Source organism: Rosa rugosa, chromosome 2 (assembly GCF_958449725.1).
Source record: "Rosa rugosa chromosome 2, drRosRugo1.1, whole genome shotgun sequence".
Lineage (NCBI taxonomy): Eukaryota > Viridiplantae > Streptophyta > Magnoliopsida > Rosales > Rosaceae > Rosa > Rosa rugosa.
In genome coordinates this window covers 11,204,255-11,226,823 of record NC_084821.1, presented here as the reverse complement: position 1 = coordinate 11,226,823, position 22,569 = coordinate 11,204,255, and the positions used below count along the sequence as shown (strand labels likewise).

The window sequence follows — 22,569 nt, the reverse complement described above, 5'->3', positions numbered from 1 at the left end:
AAGAATTGATACTTTATTAATAATAATAGCCAATGATTACATCAAAGTTTCTGGACCAAAATCTAATCCAAAGTAAAAATCAAATTTAGACAAATTGTAATTACTCAATTCTTTCGGTAACTCCAATTAAACATGACCAGGAAAGTAAGAAGAGATGTCGGTGGAGCAAAACTCACTTAAGTACTACTAATCTCAACTAGTTTACTAGACATCATTCTTAATTGGGTGAGTCTAGTGAGAAAGAGTTAAGACAATTCTCATTTATTAATTTAAGGCATAATTGCCATTACATAATTCTTGGAAAATAAAAGACTATACGAAAAATCTGCGGCATTTTATCTTCATCGCCAGATTTAAAGTCTCCTTTAACTCGATGTCATGATCACCGTTGATCAGATACTCCATAAAATACCATGAAGATGATGCTCTCTTGATTGAGGTGTATTGACACAATACATATGGTCCCTAGGACCAATGGCGTTGGAATAGCATCACCATGGCCAAAAGTGGCGCCATGGTGTCCAACCCTTATACCCTCAACGTCATGACTCCTTTGGTCATGTATTCACCAGTTTTGGAGATTACCTTCTTGAGCAGGTTGATCATATGGATCATATTGTCCATGGCGACTTCTTCTAGCCATTGAACGGTGCTCATGGTAGCCATCTTGAGGCCTACCAAATTCTATATTCGCAAATTCGTGGTTGTGCCTTTCAACACAAACCATAACTCCAATTAGCTTATGGAGATTTGTGATCCGTCCTTCGTTGATTAAGATTTGATAGAATTAAGAGAATCTTAATTCAATGACGGGGAAGGTAGTTAGGGTTTTCTCAATCAATTGTGCTTCCGAACAATATTCCATAACTATTTCAAAGTTAGAGAAGCAGAGATTATTCCATCGTGCTTCTAAGTTCGAAAGATCGTGAATGTTAACTAAAACGTTCACGAAGCGCTACCCAAAGGTTTCTAGTGCTATCCTCATTCATGTACTCAAACTAGAGTGCCATCTCTATGTGGCGCTTCATCAGGGTAAGTGCCCTGGAATTATCTATCTCAGTTTGAGAGTCTTGAGCGGTTCCTTTAGAACAGGGCTCTTAGATTGTAGACAATAAATCAAGGGAAATTAGGTGGAGCTCAACATTATGAGCCCACACTACTACAGAAAACCATATTGGGGACACCCACTAATTTTTTTAAGGACGTTTTTTTTTACTCGATGTCCTTGTACCCATGTTACGACGTCAACAACACGGCAGCACTCCAAAAGCAAAAACAGGAGATGTTGCACAAAAGCCAACGCGTCTAAACAGCCTCAGAGGTTTGGGGTTCGAACCACAGAATACCCTAAAACCTTAATAGTTGACCACAAAAAATATAAAAGGTATTCGATCCACTCTATACAGACCTACGCTTTAGTTGGACACTTTCCCCCAAATTGCTTTAGCCTTTTTCGCGTTCCCTCTCAGATGCAAACCCTTCTCCTTCACCTTCCCTCAATTTCATTATCAAATTTTCACTTAATTTCGTCCTATCAGTAAGCAATTCACTACTCTTTCTCATCTCGGTGCATCGACCATCACTATTCCTCATCACTCGGTAAAACCCTAATTTTCTTCCCTGCCATCCAAAATCCAGAGTCATAGAATAGCTGAGGAGTGGAATCCTTAGTCAATCAAAGATCAAAATTCAGGTAGAGTTTATGTTTTGAATTGGTTTTAGAGATTTTTGTGTACAAACTATTCTTGTTGATAGTTTAGGATTTTTCTCGTAGAAAATCTTGAGTCTTTGCACTTATCAGTTGTATTTGCATTGGCAGGTGCAGGGAAGAAAAAGAAGAGAGATATTCATTGCCACCAAACCCTCCATATAGTAGAATCCCTGGGTCAGATCTGGCTCCTTATGACAAGCAAGGTATCTATTATTATGTTCTTGCTGATGTGAACATGTAATATAATGTCTATGACTACTGGGTATCAGGATATATGTATGCATTTATTTTTATTTCTTATAGGGTCAATGTTTGTTCTGTCAGAGGATATACTTATACTTCTGTAATTGTAAATATTGCATGGATTTCGGGAGAAATAAGTTTGCTGCAATGTTGTGTGGATTTTGGTGTAAAATTCTTGACATTTTTGTTTATTCTATTTTTTTTTTTTGGCTATAAATGTGCAATCTTTGTTGCTGCAATATGCTTCTGTTTTATTTTTCGTCAGTTTTACTTATGATGAATTGCTAACTGCTGTTGTTTGTAAGTTTCCTCTTTCTCCTTCTTTGTTCTTTGCTTTTGGTTTTATTCTCTCTAGTGTGTGATATTAGGTTTCATTGGTACTGCTGCAATTGTTATCAAACATGGTGATGATAGCAATAGCACAAGTGGTGATGATAACAACAGCATAAGTATTGCTGTTGTGACAAAGGCTTATCTCATGGAATGTAATTTGGACTCGAGGTACTTCTATCTGTCTCTAATAATTTACTCTTAACTCTATTATTTATTGTGTTTTTATCTTTGATGTAGGTTCTTAAGTCCTCCAACTGAAACATGATTTATGAACTATAGATAAGTTCTGTCCTATATGAATTTTTTTCTTTGAACTGGCAGTGTACATGTGGGGGGCTTTCAATGGAGGAGTCCTTTAGGAATCAATTACAGCCTACAGAATTTGGTGAAGTTCAGAGGTACTGCATGATCATTTATACCTTACAAAGTTTTTAACTTTAGATCAGAGCTCTATGATAATCTGGATTACTGTAAGGACTGTTAACTCTAAGAATAAGCAAGTTTCTTTAGGTTTTCTCCACAAAAAAAAAATAAAAAAAAAAATAAAAATCTTTAGGTGGTAATTAAATGCAAAACATATGCTGCCTTGATAGATACAATTTAAGTGTTACACATTAGAGAATTGATTTAGCCAAGTTCAGTTCCGTGAAGAATTGATTTACATGTTCAATTTTTCTTTTCTTTTCTAGTTTTGTTTGAGAGTGAGGTTACTTATGTTTGTTTTTCATTGAGACCTCAATAAAATGGCTGATAAATGATTTTGTATTTTTGGATTGCATCTTGGATAAGAAACTCCTGAACAGAATTCTCTCAAGGGAATGAAAGATCCAAAACTTGATTGAAATCTAAAGACACAAAAAGAAGATGGGCCAAGGAGATCAGGTAAATTTTGTCTAGTGTATCCTAGACCTATTGGCACTTGTACAAGTTTATGATTACCAATATTAGTTGGTTCTTTTGTCTAAATTTCTATGATAAAAATTGAGACACTTATATGCCCTGGTACAACTTTTAAGTCTTAAGTTTTATACCAGTTTTTTATTGCAACCATTAAGTAGCTTATTATCTTACTTATTTCCACATTCAGGTCTTGTCACTTGCATGCTACTCAAAGAAGACTCGGTAAATTTAGATGACGCTATGGATCGAGACTGCAAATAATGTTGTTTTGTTGGAAATAACTGCTGCCTTAACACTTGTAAGTTTACTTATTCCAAATTTGGCTCTTTAATTTTTGTGAGTTGCACTACTATAGAAATGGGTTTCGTAGACACCGGCCCAAACTAAACAATGACGCATTTTTTAACCAACGTCCTTGTAACCCAATAAGGACGCTTAAAATTTTGAATAGCACGGCCCTTAGCTATAATGAGAAATGTTTAGAAGCCTTCTCTCCTTTTGAGACGTGAACAAAATAAACAAAGAAAACAGAAGAGCCCATTCTGCTCTCCACTTTGTCTTCTCCAGTTCTCTCTCTCGATCGAGTGAGAATTCATGAAATCACCGCCGAATCCTAGATCAGCAACCATTCAACATCGAACCCCTTGTCATCTCTGTGTATGCATAAAACCTTCTCTTCTGCACACACATGCTGCCAAATCCCCTGTTTGTTTCTGGTAAGATCTTGTCCCTCGCCCTCCGCCGTTTCTCTTTCTAGGATTTCTTTTTTCTTTTTCTCCTTTTCTGGCAATCTTTAGATCTGTGTGAAGTCACTACTGACTTGTTTTTTTTTTTTTTTTTTTTTCTAGGGTTATATTTTCTTTTTTGGATTTGTGACTAATTTTGTTTGATTGATATCTGCAATATCGGTTTTGCTTTATTTTGGTTCTAACTGCGAAGTGGTTTGAATGGGCATAAGAATCTTCTAGAGAAACTAATCTGGGATCCAACCAGATCTGAGAGCTTTGGTGCTTAAAAAATTTTAGATATTATTTTAAATGAGTTTGCAGATTTTGAATTCGGGATTTAAGTTTTTGGTTAAGAAAAAGTTCACGGTCGGTGATGTGAATGAATTGAGACACCTACATCTGCTAAACTTGTTTTCTGTCGTTTCCGTGGCAGGTTTTAGCTAGAGCAAATGGAGCAGTAACTTGAGAAAATTCTTGATTCTGTACAGGTATTTGTTAAATATGTTCTTTCAGGGTGTGTATTTGATGGCTACAACATAATGTTGAAAACATAAGAGGATTTAATTTTTCTTTAGGGGTTTGGATCTGATGATTGATACAATCTGTTATAATTGAATTCACAGTGGAATTACTGATGTATCTCTCTTTGGTTTAGTTTATGTTTTCCCCTTTGGTACTTGGTGTTTTTAATTTAAAGGTGGTCAATTTGGACTTACTGTGTTCAGTTGAGGGCTGCAGAGAGAATCAAGAAGAGTAGTACTTGGTGGAGAGATGGATTCGGCCTTGGCAACAGAGGGATCAAATGTATATGATAGAAGGTGAGAAGGGAGTGAGTCATGGGAATAAGGCCAAACTTTCATTCGCGTATTTTTCTGCGCTGTTACAGTTTTGGACTTTATGTTTAGAATATTCACTTAAGCTAGTTACTAGTTTCACCTAAAGTATAGGTCTTAATTGATCCTTTTATTCATTTTTTTCTGAGCACAAGGTTCATAGAGTTTCAGTTAGTAAAATCATATCATTTCTGCAACTCTTAGAGGTATTGCTGCTCATGCAACTTTCTAATTTAAATATACATGTTTAATTGCAATTGGTACCTTGGTAGCTGTCATCAACTTCATGTTTTGGTTTTGTATACTAAATTAAACATTCTTGTTTAACTCTTATCTATAGGCAACATATATACGTTTGTTTGTTGAGCATGAAAAATATTATTCATTCCCATTTCTCTTCTTGAAAATTTTCTCCAAGTTTAGTATACTTTTTTCCCCTATGTGCAGGTCTGCTTAAAGAAGCTTTTTGGATAAAATGGTGGAGCTGTTTATCTTCGCAGATATCCGTAATTTCCTTAATGCAAGTCTTTTGGCCATAAGGGCCAAGCTCTTTATCTTTTCAATCTTCTCCATTTTTTCTTTCTTCTAATTTTAGGTAGGAAAGCTTAGTTGTTTCCAATTTGACTTGTGTACTTTTTGCATTTTATCAATTTTGTCCAACTTTTTTATCTACCTATTTTCCCATATGTTGAATACTTAATGAGCATATATTATTGGCCTTTGAATATTAGCTTGCATCTTTCATATAGACTTTGTTCTTTGATATGATGTATTTTAAATACTTAGCCTTCTGTCTTTTTCATCAGGTAGCTAATGGATGATGATGTTGTTTTTAGCAGGTAAGTTTTTGTCTAGTGTATCCTAGATCTATTGGCACTTGTACAAGATTATGATTACCAATGTTGTTTGGTTCTTTTGTACTGGAAAGTAATTTTCTCTCTCAACCCTGTCCCTTTGGTGTCAAGGTCAAGCGCTTTTCTAAGCTGTAGGCTTTGTTCCAACATGTTAAGTGTAATTTATATACTTAGGGTAATCTTTTTATGTTTGAATGTCATGGTTTTGAAGTTGAAATGGTAAAACAATTATAGGTGCCTGAAAAAAAAAAAATCAGACTCTGAAGTTGAAATAATGTATTTCCTTTTTTGTTGGGTGACTAAATCTGCAGTTTTCTTGTTACAGGTTAATAGGTCTCTTGAAATTTGTTGATTATTTATAATCTTTATCACTATGCTGCTCTTGAAGATTTTGTGAGGTTAGTTCTTACCATTTTTGTTCCGAGTATTCATTATTAGTAGTTAGAAAATGTTTAGGACATGTACTCTTTAACACAGTATTTCATGCGTATGAATTAGTTGTGAATGTTATGTTCTTTTTAGCATTACTTCTAAGTCCTAACATTGACAAATTTTGTAATACTCCTCTTTAATCGTTTTTGCAGTTCAAATATGACTTGCATGCAGTGCAGCTAGCCATGAGGAAATTGATGTAGATAGGAACTTTTAGGAATTTTGTATTTGGTTTCATTCAAACAATACTTTGATCAATAATATATAATTTTGGTTAGTAATGGCATTCATAGATCATTGGTTTTCAATATATATATTTTTTGTTTCATATGGAAGTTTTAAGGACGTTTTTTTTCCATCTATGTTGACACTTTTTAGATGTCCTATAATACATACAAGGACATCTTTTTTAGATTTAAAGACACTTATCTAGTGTCATAGTAAACATTAGAGGACATATTTTGAACGTCCTAATAGATATTAGAGGACGCTTGTTCGAGTTTTAAGGACGTTTAAAAAACGTCCTAGAAGACATTAGATGACATTTTTCTAGAGATACAAGGACACTTTTTACGTGTCCTAGTAGACATTTTAGGACGTTTTTCCAACGTCCTTAAAAGACACTTACAATGACTCCTTGATAGATGACGTTTTTTTTGCGTGTCATCTAAAGTTTTTAAGGACGTTTTTCGAACGTCCTTAAATGCATTTTTTGTAGTAGTGCCACATGAAATATCCCATGCTCGTAGAATTCAATGGAGTAAAATCAAGCTTGTTCAAGTTTGACATCCTAAAAAGGAAAGCAAGAACGGATTAGTTTCGGAGTCAATGCTTCCACGAAAACTAATATATATAAGATTTCTGAGCCTTAATGCTACCAAGAAATCGATTTCCAAGAATATTTGGATTAGACCGAAACAATGATGTTTGAATGGTCAAATTTTGACGCGCACGGACACTCTTAGTTCGTAACTTACGAACGCTCTTAGTCCGTAATATTTCGATGCTTCACGAACGCTCTTAGTCCATATAGCGTGAATCCCCATGATTACGCTTTTATAGAATCGAACTCACGTTATAGAAAGGTGGGATGTAGAAGAAGGGAGGGTGCAAGTCCCCGAAGAAAAAGAAGAAGAAATTAAAGATCGAAAGCAGGAACTTTAATCTTAAATACTTACTTGGATTTCTTTTCTTGTTCTTCTTCTTGGTCTTGATCTTGAATTCGAAGATGATGGCACATGGGTGTGTAGGAGGAGGAGGACTTGCGGCGATGGAGGTGGTGCACGGCCAAGGGTGGTGTGTACAGGTTTTGGGGTTCTAGGGTTTGATGTTGAGCAGCAGGATGCTTTGCAGAAAAATTTTGGCTTCTGATTTCAGGGTTAGGGCTCGTGCTGATAACGTGTTTAAGGAAAAGAGAACTGTAGAGAGAATTGGGAGAATAGTTGTAACTTTTATTGATAATAGGAGCCTCTATATATAGAGGATACAAGTACATAATCTTTGAGTACAAAGAATCCTATTCTAATTAGAACTAGGAATCTAGAACATTCTCTTCTATTACAACTATAGAAAGTAATCCTAGTTTGGTAAGGCACACATTAATTGAATATCCTTCAACATTCTTCTCGAAAAAAAAAAAATACCAACACCCCAGACCAAAAGCAGGTCACCATGAATGTTTTCTGGATCAACCTCTAAACCTTAAATTCTTAGCAAGGAAACTTTATGAAGGCAAAATCAAAGTTTGCTTTCTTGTTTAACCCTTTTATGGCTCCCCACATTAATCTCTTGTTAGTTCTAATCACTCATGGCTGCTGCATATACCTCTCAAATCTTCAGCAATCAGATCTCACAGAAGAACAAATACGAATTTAATCCAAATTTAGGGATATTAGTCGGGAACTGAGTTGCAATTACTCTAATAAACGTGGGTCATTTGAATATTGTGTTAGCGTGAGTCATGGTGTAACATTAGGAATGGAATATATTGTAATTAGAGGGTAGTTAGTTCTTACCTATTCGATGTATGGTCGAGAATAGAGACGTAAGTCAATTGTATTCCTGTAATCCTCTTTATATACCTCCGCTGTGAGATGAATAAATTATTAGAAAATTCATTCTTAACCTTGTTCTATTTGACTTGGTATCAGAGCAAAGATCCAAAAGGACTTTGTCTCCTTAGTTGTTCAATTTTTCCTCAATCCGAGGAATTGATACAGAACCAAACCCCTTTGTTAGGGTTGTTTTTGTCGTTCTTTACCTTTTATCCAAGACTAGTATTTGTCTCTTTTTAGAGACCAACCTTTGTCTTCTCCAGATCAAGTCAAACCGGGTCCACGTCTCTTTATCGCTCAACCAGGCCGACATCGCTCTCCTCTACCCCACTGCCCAGATCGACTTCGTGTCCGTTTCTGTCCAGAGACCGCAATCGCTTGCCTAGAGACCGCAGTCTCTTGCCGCGCCTGTTTCTGTCCTATGCGCATCCGATCGTTCATTCAGTCCGATCGATCGCTCCTTCAGTCTTCGGCGTCGCTTCTTGTTCCAGGCGTCGTCCCTTGATCACATACCAGACCGGCGTCGGCTCCTTTTTTCCGACCGGCGTCAGCTTCCTCTGTTCAAGACCGAAGTCACCCTTGATTACCAGATCGCCCAAGCAACAAGTCAACCTGTGCAGCAGGTCAACCCTGCAACAGGTTTCAAAAAAAAAAAAAATCTGCACGTTATATTATTTTTTGGAGTCTTCTGTCTCTTTCATTCCACTACGTATTCTGTGATTGTGTGATTTTACTACTGTATTGTTGCAATGGGTGGTGATGATAGTGAAGGTCAGAGTTCTAAGATCAATGAGGTCCAAAAGATTGAGGTTTCTGTCCGAAGTTCAGACGGTGGTTCTTTTGGTGGTCCAAAACTCAATGGTACCAATTTTCGAACATGGAAGAAGATTATGTCTGTCCATCTTCGTGGCATACACAAGATGGGGCATGTGAATGGAACAACCAAAGCTCCTAGTGAGGGAGATGCGGATGCCTATGCTAAGTGGGAGGATGATGATGGATTTGTGATGGCTCTCTTGTTCAAAGCCATGACTGAAGATGTGTTATAGTTGGTGGAAGAGTATGAGACTGCTGAAACAATATGGAAGACATTGGGGGATATGTATACCAATGAGTCTGATTTTATACAGGTTCATGAATTGATGTGCAAAGTTGCTAATATGCAACAGAATGGGCAACCAGTAGCTGTGTATTTCACCAAGATGAAGAATGTATGGGCTGAAATTGATCAGAAGCGTCCTTGCAAGATCAAGAACCAGGAAGATCTTGTGTGGTACCAGAAGGAGAAGGAGCTTGAACGAGTTCATGTATTCTTGAGAGGGCTTGATGAAAAGCATAGCAGTGCCAAGGGAGAATTGCTCAGAATGAAAGACCCTCCTAGTCTAAACACAGCTTTCACATACATCCGTAAGGATGAGTCTCAGCAGGAAAGTGTCAAACATGCACAAGTTGAATTGTCTAGCCTAGCCATTCAGGCCAAGTCACCAACACCTTTCCTTCAGCAGCTGTTTCTGGTGGCTTTCTCCGGGTACCTCACACAGAATGCTATACCGTCTGGGGTACCGATGCACCTCCTAAATCCTGTACCAAGAACACACGCTTAGAGGGGTAAACCGTACCGGACGGTTTACACCTCTCCGATGCCTGAGTGAGAAGCTAATATAGATGTATAGTAAGTAAATAGTGGACAAAGGAGTTATTACCCGTAAAAGGTGGTTGTGCTAATGCCTTTATACTCGAGCATGGGAAAGGAGTCTCCCCAATCTTCGATGTGGGACACAGGTTGCTCCTCTGATGCCATATCAGCCCCCCTGCTGTGCAAATCGTTGGGCTGTGCTGGCCTGTCCCAGGCCCTGGGTGCCCGGGCTGGTATCCCATATGAGTCCCGCCATGGTGGGTTGTGAACCCGGCCCATGGCATAGTACCTGGGGGTACCGATGGGGCCCAGCCGATAGTGCCAAACTTAGTTGAGACTTCCCTAGTGTGTACAGCAGCAGAGTTCAGTTCCCCTGCATCAACAAGGTCCTCCACCAGGCTTCACCAACCGCCCTCGTCCTCAATGCTCTTATTGCAACGACCTTGGACATGTTCGAGAGACTTGTTGGAAGTTGAATGGGTACCCCAAAAAGAAAGGTTATCGTCCTAAGGCAAAGGCAGCTGCGGTTTAGTTGATCTAAGAACCAGACTTCTATGGTGTGGCCGACAGGATCATCATACAGCAGGTGGGGCTGCCCCTATAGTCTCTATAGCTGGTCATGGTAAGATTGGTATGGCTTTAAAGGTTTCTAACTTTGTTGGTTCTGATACATGGATTATTGATTCTGGTGCCTCCGATCATATGACTTATGACAAATCATATTTTACTGAATTGTCTTCCCCACCTGTGTCCTATGTAACTAATGCCAATGGTGAGGCTTTTCCTGTGTTAGGGTCAGGGTCAGTGCGTATTACTCCTACTTTAACTGCATAATGTGTTATATGTGCCTGACTTTTCTCATCACTTGATATCTGTTCCACAATTGAACACTGAGTCTAAATGCTCCGTAACCTTTTATCCTATGTATGTGATTTTTCATGATCTTCTCACCAGGGAGATAATCGGTCGGGGGTATCTAAGGGGCAGGTTGTTCCACTTGGATCAGACATACGTAGGGGAGAAACCAGGAGCACAGTCCCGCACCGCTTTGACTTCGAATTCTGATAAGCTAAGTGAAATTTGGTTGTGGTATCGCCGTTTAGGGCATCCATCTTTTAGTCTTATGAGAAAAACCATGCCTACTCTGTTTATTGGTGTGGCTGAGTCTGCTTTACATTGTGAAACATGTGTTTTGGCCAAAAGTCATCGTGCTACTTATCCTCCTAGTGTTTCTAATAAAAGTATTATTCCTTTTGAGTTGATTCATTCTGATGTTTGGGGACCTTCTAGAGAGCCCACTGTATCGGGTATGAGATATTTTGTGTTGTTTATTGATGATTGTACGAGATTGTCATGGGTTGCTCTTCTTAAAACCAAAGATGAAGTCTTTCCAGCTTTTCAAACTTTTCGTACTCTTGTTCAAACACAATAGCACCATTAAAATCCTCCGTTCTGATAATGGGGGAGAATATGTTAATCATGTTTTCCAAGAGTTTTTTAAAACCCATGGGATTGTTCACCAAACCACATGTCCACAAACACCAGAGCAAAATGGAGTGTCCGAAAGGAAAAACTGTCAGTTACTTGATATGGCTCGTTTACTTCTCTTTAGTGCTCATATGCCTAAGTATCTTTGGGGTGATGCTGTACATGCTTCCTATCATCTTATCAATCGTCTTCCATCTAGTGCCCTTCAAGGAAAAATTCCATTTGAGGTTCTTGCATCTCATGTCTCCTTACCTTCATTTCATAATCTTCCAGCTCGTGTCTTTGGTTGTGTTGTTTTTGTCCATATTCCTAAAAACCAGAGGTCTAAGTTGGATGCCCGGGCGCTTAAGTGTGTGTTTTTGGGCTACGGAGGTTATCAGAAAGGGTATAAGTGCTATTATCCACCTACCAGAAAGTACTATGTCACTATGGATGTTACTTTCTTTGAGGACATGAGCTATTTTTCCTCTTCAGATACAACACTTCAGGGGGAGAGTTGTTCATATTTTGAAGAGCTGTATCTTGGAGAGGGAGAGGAATCAATAGGAGGGGAAGAAGAAGTCACACAAGCAGAAGGTTTTTTGACTGATCCGATTGAGACCATCAACCCGTCACCTCCAGACGCAGAAGCTCCAGACATCCAGGCACCAGTTTCAATCACTTCAAGTGAAGCTGAAGACACAACTGCCCCTCCTGCCATCTCTTCTACCCCTGACCCACAGCTCTCTGGTACTGAAGATCACTCATTTGAGGTATATCCACCGCCTAGTACTAGTAGTAGTGAGTCTAATGTTGCGCAATATGTGTTACCAAATAGGACAACTCGAGGTCAATCAGCCAAAAGATATGAACCTACTCTTACTGCCAAATCAAAATACCCAGTAGCCAATTATATGTCCACTAGGAGGTTGTCTAAGTCATATGAATCATTTGTTAATCAAATATCTGCTGTGTCAGTACCTAACAAAGTGCAGGATGCGTTGGGGGATCCAAAGTGGAGGAAGGCAATGGAGGCGTTGCAGAAGAACAATACTTGGCAACTTGTGCCTCCACCACAAGGCAAGAAGGGTGTAGGTTGTCGTTGGGTGTTTACAGTGAAGCATAATGCAGATGGATCAGTGAATCGGTACAAAGCACGCCTTGTAGCAAAGGGGTTTACTCAGACATATGGTATAGACTACGATGAAACGTTTGCTCCGGTTGCCAAGATGAACACTATTCTGGTTTTGCTCTCGTTTGCTGCTAGTTTAAATTGGCCGCTCCGACAGTTTGATGTCAAGAATGCGTTCCTTCATGGAGAGTTAGTTGAAGAGGTGTACATGAGCCTTCCACCTGGGTATGTAGTTGCTTCTTCGGGTGATTTTGTATGGAAATTGAGAAAATCTCTATATGGTCTCAAACAGTCACCTCGTGCTTGGTTTGGAAGATTTTCACAGTTCATGCGGAAGGTTGGTTACAGACAGAGCAACTCAGACCATACCTTGTTCCTCAAGCATCAACAAGGGAAGGTAACAGCTTTTATTATTTATGTGGATGATATGGTAATCACTGGCAATGACACTGTTGAGATGGATAGACTACAGGGACAACTAGCCTCTGAGTTTGAGATGAAGGACTTGGGTGAACTTAAGTATTTCTTAGGAATTGAGGTAGCCAGGGGGAGAGAAGGGATCTACCTGTGCCAGAGGAAGTACGTTCTTGACTTGCTGATAGAGACAGGTTTGTTGGATTGCAGACCTATTGATACTCCTATTGAGCAGAACCATTATTTAGCTGAGTATCCAGATCAGGTACCTACTGATCGAGCTCGCTATCAAAGGTTAGTTGGGCGCTTGATTTATTTAGCTCATACTAGACCAGATGTTGCATATCCAGTGAGTGTGGTGAGTCAGTTCATGCATAACCCGAGTGAGAGTCACATGGATGCTGTTATGCGAATTTTGAAGTACTTGAAGTCAGCTCCAGGAAGGGGAGTGTTGTTTTCTAAACACAATAACGTTCTTGAGGTTTGTGGCTTCACTGATGCAGATTGGGCTGGAAATATTACAGACAGGAGGTCGACATCGGGTTACTTCACCTTTGTAGGAGGTAATTTGGCTACATTGAAGAGTAAGAAACAGAAAGTTGTGGCACGATCTAGTGCTGAGGCTGAGTATAGAGGTATGGCTCACAGAGTGTGTGAATTGCTATGGCTGAGAAATCTGTTACGTGATTTGGGTTTCAAGCTCAAAAGTACTATGCAGTTGTATTGTGACAGCAAGGCAGTTATTGACATATCACATAATCCAGTACAGCATGATCGTACTAAGCATGTGGAGGTTGATCGTCACTTTATAAAGGAGAAGCTAGATGCCAAACTTATTAGCTTTCCTTTTGTTCCAACTAAAGAGCAACTTACAGATATACTTACCAAAGGAGTTTCTAGGAATGTGTTTTATGACTCACTAAGCAAGTTGGGCATGGTTGATGTGTATGCGCCAACTTGAGGGGGAGTGTTAGCGTGAGTCATGGTGTAACATTAAGAATGGAATATATTGTAATTAGAGGGTAGTTAGTACTTACCTATTCGATGTATGGTAGAGAATAGAGACGCAAGTCAATTGTATTCCTGTAATCCTCTTTATATACCTCCGTTGTGAGATGAATAAATTATCAGAAAATTCATGGGCTAAATACTAGTTAGTACCCTGTGGTTTAGGTCCAAAATCAATTCAGTCCCTGGACTTCTAATTTCATCAAAAACACCCCTGCACTTTCAATTTTGATCTAATAGGTCCAATTCGTTAATATTCTGTTATGGGTTCAAGTTATAGTTGGATTATTTGTTGAAAAACTATTTATTTTTAATAGTAGGACTCACTCCTAAATTGACTATGCAGACCACCTCGACACCACATCATAAAACATAGGCCATATATGAGCCACGTTATCAAGTTCAATAATTCAATTGTTGGAAAACTAACAAATTGGACCTATTAGATCAAAATTGAAAGTGCAGGGGTGTTTTTGATGAAATTAGAAGTTCATGGACTGAATTGATTTTGGACCTAAACCACAGGGTAGTAATTTGTATTTAGCCCAAAATTCATTCTCAACCTTGTTCTATTTGACTTATTGTTTAGCTTTTTTCTCCATGTAAAGTGGATTTTTTGGTTGTCTTTGTCTGGCTAAACACGACGGTGCATCAAGCTCCCCCTCATCGCGCACTACTAGATTGAAAAATTGATCACATTCTTCTTCTCTTCTCAGATTTCCAGTTGTGACGCTCGCTCGCTCTACTGGCACACAAAACCGACAAATCCCCAATCAGGTCCCCGATTTGATCGCTGCGATTTTGATTCGGTACTCTTCTTCTCCGATCTCGTCCCAAAAACGTTCTTGTTCGACTGTGGCTGAAGGAGGCCAAGATTCTATCCGTGATTCACCCTAAAACAATAACATAAGGACCAACCCAAAAGGTAATGCAGATTCATAATGCCCATGGATAAAGGGGATTATATATACCATAAAGTTGCATGCGCAAGAGTACAAATATGTGAATGCTGCTGTTATGAAACAAAAATGTGAAATAATCCTTCTGCTAACTTTTTTCTAATAGTTGAAAAATGATATATATCAAGAAAAACCTGTATCTATGCGGTGGCGCAGCTCTTGTCCAGGATATGTGCAAAGACCAAAATATGTGTCAACACCAGAATCAATACTCTGTTCATGTTATTATATAAAGATGTTAAAGTGCGTTTGCCTTGACAATGCCGGGAAGACCACGCTGCTCCACATGCATGTTGAAGGACGAGGTTTGTTTCTGTATAGTTTCCGAGGGAGCTCGAACCAAGAATCACGAGAGAGAAGACTATCACCGGATTCCGTCACTTGGCAAAACAAACAAAGGTCAAAGGTTATCCCAGTCTACGACTCTCCGACGCCTAAGTCAAATATTTATAAGAATAGTGATAAGGTAGGAATAGAGAGAGTAGTGGCTTACCTTGAATGAGGAGAGAGACATGTATATATAGTGTTAAGTTTGGGCTTGTCACCATTTCCCTTCTCATGTGGGCGTAGATGTGGCTTATCAAAGTTGGGAATGTGAGACTAGTATATGTGTAGGCCTACCTTGTAGAGTTAGGACCCAAGCCCTTTCGGTGGCCATTTGGCCGTGTTCTTCCGGTGTTTATGTTCAATATGCATATGGCATAAGGTTCGTTTTTGTATTTGGTTGTATGATTTTGTTTGATTTGGTGACGGTGGTTGGTAGTGATGGTTAATTGGGGGTTAATTTGTGAATTGTTGCTAGGGTGCAGAGACCAGTTTGCATTACAATGTAGCATGATAGCGAAATCTGTTATAAACTTGGTGACTGAAAACTACAAGGGACACAACAGAAAGCATGTTATGCATATGATCGAATATTGGATGAAAGAAAAAACTGTTTGATTCTTGATGTAGAAATGCGTGTCTGCGGTCTAGCAAGGATGAAGGATGTAACAAAGTTATACTATTAGTTAAGAGTAAAGTAATTGAATTAGTATACAAATTGGTGGAATAAAACAGGAAATGATTGAATCAGATTGGGTTACAAGTAGTTAATTGATCTTGTACGTCAATGAGCAGCAGCAGCAGTAGCTCAAAAGAAATGTAAAGATAATAATAGGAAGGCAGCGGTCAGTGCTAAGTGAGTAGCTGATGCGGCCATCACCGTGGAAGCTGCGCTGGGTTTTGGTGGCTCAGCATCAGCACATTTAAGACCAATTTTATTATCTTCACGACATTGAGATGAAAACAGGCCAGGAGGGTATTTCCCGTAGATGTTTATGTAGCTAAACATGGTTGCAGCGCAATCACTTTTTTCGTCACTAATCTGATCTGCAAAAGGGCAGGCAAATTTCTTGAAAGCTTCACAACAGATTTTGGGTGGGTAATTTGGTCCCTTGCACGTGCTTGTAAGGATTGTGTAGTTCTGATTCTCAAAGTTCACAGGGCAATCTGCACATATATAGTATGTGAGTTTTGATACTTGATCGAAATCTCTGAGCAAAGCAATGCCCTAGCTACAACATGGTAATTGTATGTGCGTAGGATGATTTAATTCGTCCATATATATTGGTTGGTTTATTTATGCAGATACTAGTCTGCAAGAGATAACCACATACATTCAAAAGCAAAAATATTATAAAGACTAGATCGATTTGAATGCATCACGATTATGGCTTCAGCCAGTATATCAAAGGAGAAGAAGAAATAATTAGATCCAGCTGATTCAATCATACACACAAAGACGTTTTGAACACAATGAATTGGTGGATGAGTATGCTTTATGTGATAAATAAAATGGCAAATGGAGCCAAGAGAGTGAAAACAGAAATGATCTTTACTTTTTTTGGTTTGAAGAAGGGAACGTCCAAAGGATCCACGAGGAGGCTCAAATATATCATCTGCAAAATTTTACAAATTTCCAAGTAAATATAATAACAAATGATAACCAAATCATCATGAAAATTTGAGATTAATTAGTTAAACCAAGAGTGATGATGAATTGGAGATATTTAATTAAATTTAAAAAAGGGGTTGAAATATATAATTACAGGAAATGAAGGTGGCGGAGGAGGAGGTTGAAGCCAAGCCCAAGAGGATTAGGAAGAAGAAGAAAATGAGATAATGACATGATGATCGATATGAACAAGCAGTCATTTCTTTGTTCTTGTTTCGATTGGGGATTTCTTCAGAGATCGAACACCAAACCTGTGTGCCGACGACGTGGTCTGTGGATCGATCTCTGCGTTTATCCTCCTGGAGTAGAGTTAGGGTCACCCAGCGCCTCTAAATTTGCTCGTCTACCTGTTTTTGTTTGTTTTTCTTAGTAGGACGAGAGAGAAACAAAGGGAAATGGAAGGAGCAGAGCCAAGATAGCTCTTCATCATCAATCTGTACGTTTTGTTAAGTCTGTTACATATTGACATGTGAAACGATCACAATAATAGTTTCTTTTTTCTTTTTTCTTTTTTTTTGAGAATAAAGTTTTGTTCCTTAACTGACCGAGACAAATTAAGAAGGACAATGATATGAGCCTATGAGGCATCAATGAGGTTTGGCCTATAATCATGCAAGTCTCAATTATAATAGGTTTAACAGCCACAATTCTTCTGATTTATCTAACATACATAATAATGCTAACCACGGCAGGTCTCTAAAAGTCGTACACTTTTCCACAAAAACTACAAAAAAGGATGGCTCAAATGTGATTCAATCCGATACAATTCTTTCAAAAGCAAATGTATTCAGCTCTGCCCCAACTTCAACAGCCATAATCCCTTCATCATCTCTTCTTAAAACCGTATTTCTTCCGTTCATAAAAGAGATCTGTTTTCGCACTTCCTAAATTGACAATCTTTGGGCATCCGTCCCTGTCTTTCTCCTGCTGCGTACACTCTTTGCAATAGTAAGCATCAGAAATCCCGACTCCTCCACAGATAACACAACGACCCTGAAATGATCCGTAGTTGCATTCATCACAAACCCTCACAAGGGTGCAAGGGCGCACATAAGAGTCGCATATGACACACTTACCATCACACTTCTCGCAGAGCCGCCCAATGGCAATCCCTGGTTGCTTCCGGCACATGATCAAATCGGGGTGATGCTTGGCCATCGCTCACTATGCTGTAATCTGCATAGATGTAACAAGTATTAGCATTTGTACCTTCAATTACTATAAGACAAAGCAGACTAGGTCAGACACAAAAACATACAGAAAGGAAGATATATGGAAGGTGATGTTTTATGTTCCAACTATTGAATCCTAAAACTCAAGCTACTAATGAACTTCTAGTCCATCTTTTCAAAATAAATAAATAAACTTCTAGTCCAGCTAAAGCAAGACTTGCTCAATACTCCCTTAGATGATCTCTTTTCTTGGTGAGCATAGGAGTTCTCCAGTGTCGTCTACCACATTGAATCTACCATCAAAGCTGATGCTATTAAGCGCAGAGACTCCATAGTATTTGCAGCCTTGATAGACACTCCACTTGGCCAAATTGAGACTGAGTGCTCAATATTTCTTCCTAAACAGTTAGCACAATCTGAACAACAGTCTAATGCATTCAGAAAAGATCCGAAAGTATTAGATTGTTGTCCAAAGATACCAGTCTGGTCTCTATTCCCCTAAACCCTAGGATTCTCCGATATAGTCAAACCATACTGAATCCATCCTAAAGCTGAAGATACTAAGTACACAAACTGAAAAACACTAGCCTCATTAGACACTTAAGTCAACCAAAGTATTTGAGCATTTCAGTCTACGCAATTACATTGGCAGAATCCCAACAACAATCTAAATAGGTTCAAAAAGAGCGAGAAATATGAAGAGTTTCTCAATTTTAAACATCGATCAAGAGCCCATTGCTCGAATTGATGCCAAGTTAACAACTTAGAAGGCAAGAGAACATTACCCAACGTCTAGAAACAGAGCACATTGAATTAACATGCCACAGTGTTGAAATTATTGCATCACAGAATTTCCAACTATCATCAATTGCAAAACTTGATAAGAAAATTAAAAAAAAAAAAAATCAATAACTACTGAAAGCAGTGCAACAGCCAAACCCTAAAAATCACAGTTCGAGTAAATTCTGAACCAACAAATTTTGGAGATAAAAACCCCTATATTATTACACAGCAATTACCTTAATACTCATCAAAATCAATAATAAAAAACCAAAATCTTAAGCAAAACCCCCAAAAACGAAGATAATACGACTACAAATACTAAGAAATTCAAAATCAAGCACATTGAATTAAAGACACATGCTGGGTATAGTTAACCTTATGAACAAGCGGTCGGAGAACTAACCTGAGTTGCAGAGAGGAGGCGTAATCGAACTTTGAAGAACAACGGACGAAGTTGTGCTATTCTTTGTTGTAAAGAAGACAACTACAGAAGAATCGAGATTCGACTTAGAGAGACAGACGCTGGTTATAAATATATCCGTTCTTTCCAGAAAAGAAAAGTCGGCACTTCAATTTGGGCCTCCAATGCAAGTTTTTTTTTTTTTTTTTTTTTAATTTTTAATTTTTAATTTTTTGTTATATATAAAAAATAAATCATTGTATTAATCGTATTGGTTCAGTTGGTATGAGCGTATTTATAATTGAGCCCCAATCCAAATTCGATCCCCGCTGCCAGCAGTTTTGCGTTAGTCACGCGGATTTAAAGTAATCACTTAGGGAGAGGATCATCTCCTGAGCTACCTAAGCTTTCAAACAGATTATGACACGTGCCTAATGTCACATCCAATGGTCTATTACCCTTTAGAGTTTGATTTTACAATAATACCCATTTAGGTCTTTGTTCTTTCTCCTCTCTTTCTTATCGTCTTCCACACTCTGTAATTATAGAAATTCAAATGATCAAGAACCCAGATGAGATCTCACATAATTAACAAAACCCAATTGAGGTTTAACAACTAAATCACTCTAAGTTGAACACCTAAGACCAATAATCATGTTGAATTTCAAATAAGAAACTCAATTGAACTTTCATAAAATTAACATAACCAATCGAGCTAGCTTTCACACAATTAAAAGAAACCCAATCGAGATTCTCAAATATTTACACAAACCCAGTTGAGATTTTCACATATTAACAGGAAACACACTGAGATTTTCACACATTAACAGAAAACGAAAACAAATTGAGGTTAACATAATTGAAAGACCCTGAGTTAAAGACGGCGGCGAAAGGGAGAGTTGCTGGTGCTGCGGTCGACTGAGACGTTTCAGTCATCGTCATCGTAGCTGGTCCTCTGGGTGTTGGTGTTGAAGGAGCCAGAAATAAAGGGAGCGTCATGTGCTTGTCGTCTTCATCACAGTTCGAAACCCAGTCATGGCAGCCTGACGAAACCAAACCACCTCCGACGAAATCCAGCCGTCTCTAACGAAACCCAAGCTTACATCTTCATCTTCTTACAACGCCAATATTAGAAGAAGCTGTTGAATTATGGGTTACGGGTTACTTTCTCCCATACTTTTCCCTAGTTTAGGGGTTCCTTGTTTTAAGGAGGTTGTCTTACTTTATGTCCTAGTTTTATGGCTTAAAGTTAGGAGTGAATTGTGGAGTTGTTGTCTTTAATTTGTTATGTCCGGCTACCATATATAGTCCATAGCTTGTACTTGTTTGGTATAATCAATATACAAACACCAACATTCAAATTCAACATGGTATCAGAGCAGAAATCCTCATAGGACCTGCATCTGTATTGTTCTTTCAAGACTCTTGTGTTCCTTTATCATTCTCATTAAGATGACAGAAGGGGAAGGTTCTCTCATTGCAAAAACAGAAAGCCCAGATGGGAATCCAAATCAGCCTCTGTGCTCAGTGCTTCTAAATGAGTTCAACTACCTTCCTTGGTCAAGAGCCATCACTCTAGCTCTTGGTGGAAGATCAAAGCTCAGTTTCATTAGCGACAAAAACAACATCCCAGATGCCTCATCATCTGAATACGAAAGTTGGTTATCCAAAGACCAACTGGTTATGTCATGGCTTCTTAATTCAATGGAGCCAAAACTTGCTGAAATCTTCAGCTATTCAGAGTCATCTCGACATCTTTGGGTTGCTGTCAAAGACATGTATGGCAACCTAAACAATGCAGCAAGAGTGTTCCAACTCAAAAATGATCTTGCAGGGATTCAACAAGGTAATCTCTCATTTGTTCAACATCTTGGCAACTTAAAAGCCAAGTGTAATGAACTTGATATGTATAGACCTCACACCACTGATGCCACCATATTGCTGAAAAGAGTTGAAGAAGATAAAGTGTTCCAACTGCTTGCAAGTCTGGGATCTGAATATGAAGATCTTAAAAGCCATCTTTTGATAAGCCTGAGCTTCCTTTGTTCACAACAGTATGCAACTCCATTCAACGTGAAGAAGTGCGTAAAAAGGTGATGAATGTGGACACCAGTGCTGGAGGGTCAGAAGCTAGAGCATTTGCTGCAAACAAAAGTGTCACAAGCGACAGAACATACAAGGGCAAGAGGCCAGATCTGAAGTGAAAGCATTGAACGAACTGGTATAGGCCACACAAGAGAGAGATGTTGGATATTGCATCAAGAACTGAAACCTACATTCAATGAGGAACATAAGAATCAAAGAGGCAGCATTCAGAGAAGCTCTTACATCTCTAATTCAAAGGCAAACTTTAGCAACACTTCTGAAGATATGATTAACTTCACGTCCAATCCAATAACTCTCATAAATGAGTTTGCTACATATCTTCAAAAGAAGCAAGGCAGTTTAGAGAGCAATGAAAATGGAAGCACAACTGCTATGCTTGGAAAGTTTGCTGGTTTTCTGGCAAAATCAAATATGGCTTCTTCAGAGGATATACCAGGTATTATTTGTGCCATTTCCACTGCTTTAGATGTTAGTAAGAATCATGATTTTTGGATAGTGGATTCAGGTGCCTCAGATCACATGACAAACAATTCTTCCATATTACATGATTTCGAAACCTTGTCAATATCTTCACATGTCTCAATTGCAAATGGTAACAATGTTCCCATCTTAGGAAAAGGAAAATTAAAGCTTTTTTTTCAGATAGCGTTGAGTCATTTGCATTATTTGTACCCTCATTTCCATTCCAACTCCTGTCTGTAGGAAGGTTAACAAACTTGTTGGATTGTCTAGCTATTTTCTCTCCTTATAATGTTGTGTTTCAGGATCGAGTGTCCAAGAAGAAGATTGGTGAAGGGTTCTTTCTAAATGGCTTGTACTACATATCAACTTCATCAAGTTTTTCAAAGTGTTTTCTAACAGAGTCCAAATCTACAACACAGCAACAATTGTGGCATAAACGCCTAGCTCATCCATCCTTTCATGTTTTGTCAATGTTGTTCCCTAGTTTTTGTAAAGTCTCCCATGAATGTGAGACATGTCATATGTCAAAGTTTACTAGATTGGCTTTTCAAATCTCTCAATCTAGAGCAACTCAGCCTTTTGAGATTGTACATTCTGATGTATGGGGACCAACATCCCTAGAATCATTTGATGGCTATAGGTTTTATGTCACCTTTATTGATGATTTCACTCGAACCAATTTTGTGTATCTTTTGAAATTCAAGAGTGAAGTCTTCAAGTGTTTCCAAGATTTTCATAACCTTGTCACAAATCATTTTTCCTCTAAAATTTGCATTCTAAGGTCAGACAATGGCACTGAATACACATCCAAAATCATGACTGATTATCTCAGTGCTCAAGGGATTATTCATCAAACCAGTTGTGTTGGAACACCACAACAAAATGGCATTGCAGAACGCAAAAATAGAGATTTACTTGAGAAGGCTAGGGCCATAATGCTTCAAAC

The 22,569-nt window shown here is 38.5% G+C and overlaps 2 protein-coding genes and 1 long non-coding RNA gene across 8 annotated transcripts; 1 reads left to right on the top strand and 2 right to left on the bottom strand.

Annotated features, from left to right (window-relative positions):
* Window positions 1–1,399: 1,399 nt before the first annotated feature.
* On the top strand, window positions 1,400–6,362 carry LOC133733967 (uncharacterized). 6 transcript variants are annotated; one of them, XR_009857993.1, is made up of 12 exons: window positions 1,400–1,693; window positions 1,820–1,914; window positions 2,323–2,455; window positions 2,609–2,685; window positions 3,077–3,169; window positions 3,375–3,485; window positions 4,349–4,403; window positions 4,641–4,733; window positions 5,196–5,254; window positions 5,559–5,587; window positions 5,928–6,000; window positions 6,187–6,362. It is a non-coding gene; the product is annotated as an uncharacterized LOC133733967 (long non-coding RNA). The 6 variants fall into 6 exon arrangements; XR_009857992.1 differs by having other exon boundaries at window positions 5,555–5,587; XR_009857989.1 differs by having other exon boundaries at window positions 5,196–5,343; window positions 5,555–5,587.
* Window positions 6,363–15,685: 9,323 nt separating this feature from the next.
* Window positions 15,686–17,154, bottom strand: LOC133733806 (GPI-anchored protein LLG1-like). Its single transcript, XM_062161443.1, has 3 exons — window positions 16,795–17,154; window positions 16,585–16,644; window positions 15,686–16,195 (listed from the first exon to the last, which is right to left on the bottom strand). The coding sequence occupies exons 1-3, from the start codon at window positions 16,898–16,900 to the stop codon at window positions 15,837–15,839; spliced, it is 525 nt and encodes a 174-aa protein (XP_062017427.1). The 5' UTR covers window positions 16,901–17,154; the 3' UTR covers window positions 15,686–15,836.
* Window positions 17,155–17,296: 142 nt separating this feature from the next.
* On the bottom strand, window positions 17,297–19,219 carry LOC133733807 (PHD finger-like domain-containing protein 5A). Its single transcript, XM_062161444.1, has 2 exons — window positions 19,059–19,219; window positions 17,297–17,876 (listed from the first exon to the last, which is right to left on the bottom strand). The coding sequence occupies exon 2, from the start codon at window positions 17,856–17,858 to the stop codon at window positions 17,526–17,528; it is 333 nt and encodes a 110-aa protein (XP_062017428.1). The 5' UTR covers window positions 17,859–17,876; window positions 19,059–19,219; the 3' UTR covers window positions 17,297–17,525.
* Between the last annotated feature and the right edge of the window lie 3,350 nt (window positions 19,220–22,569).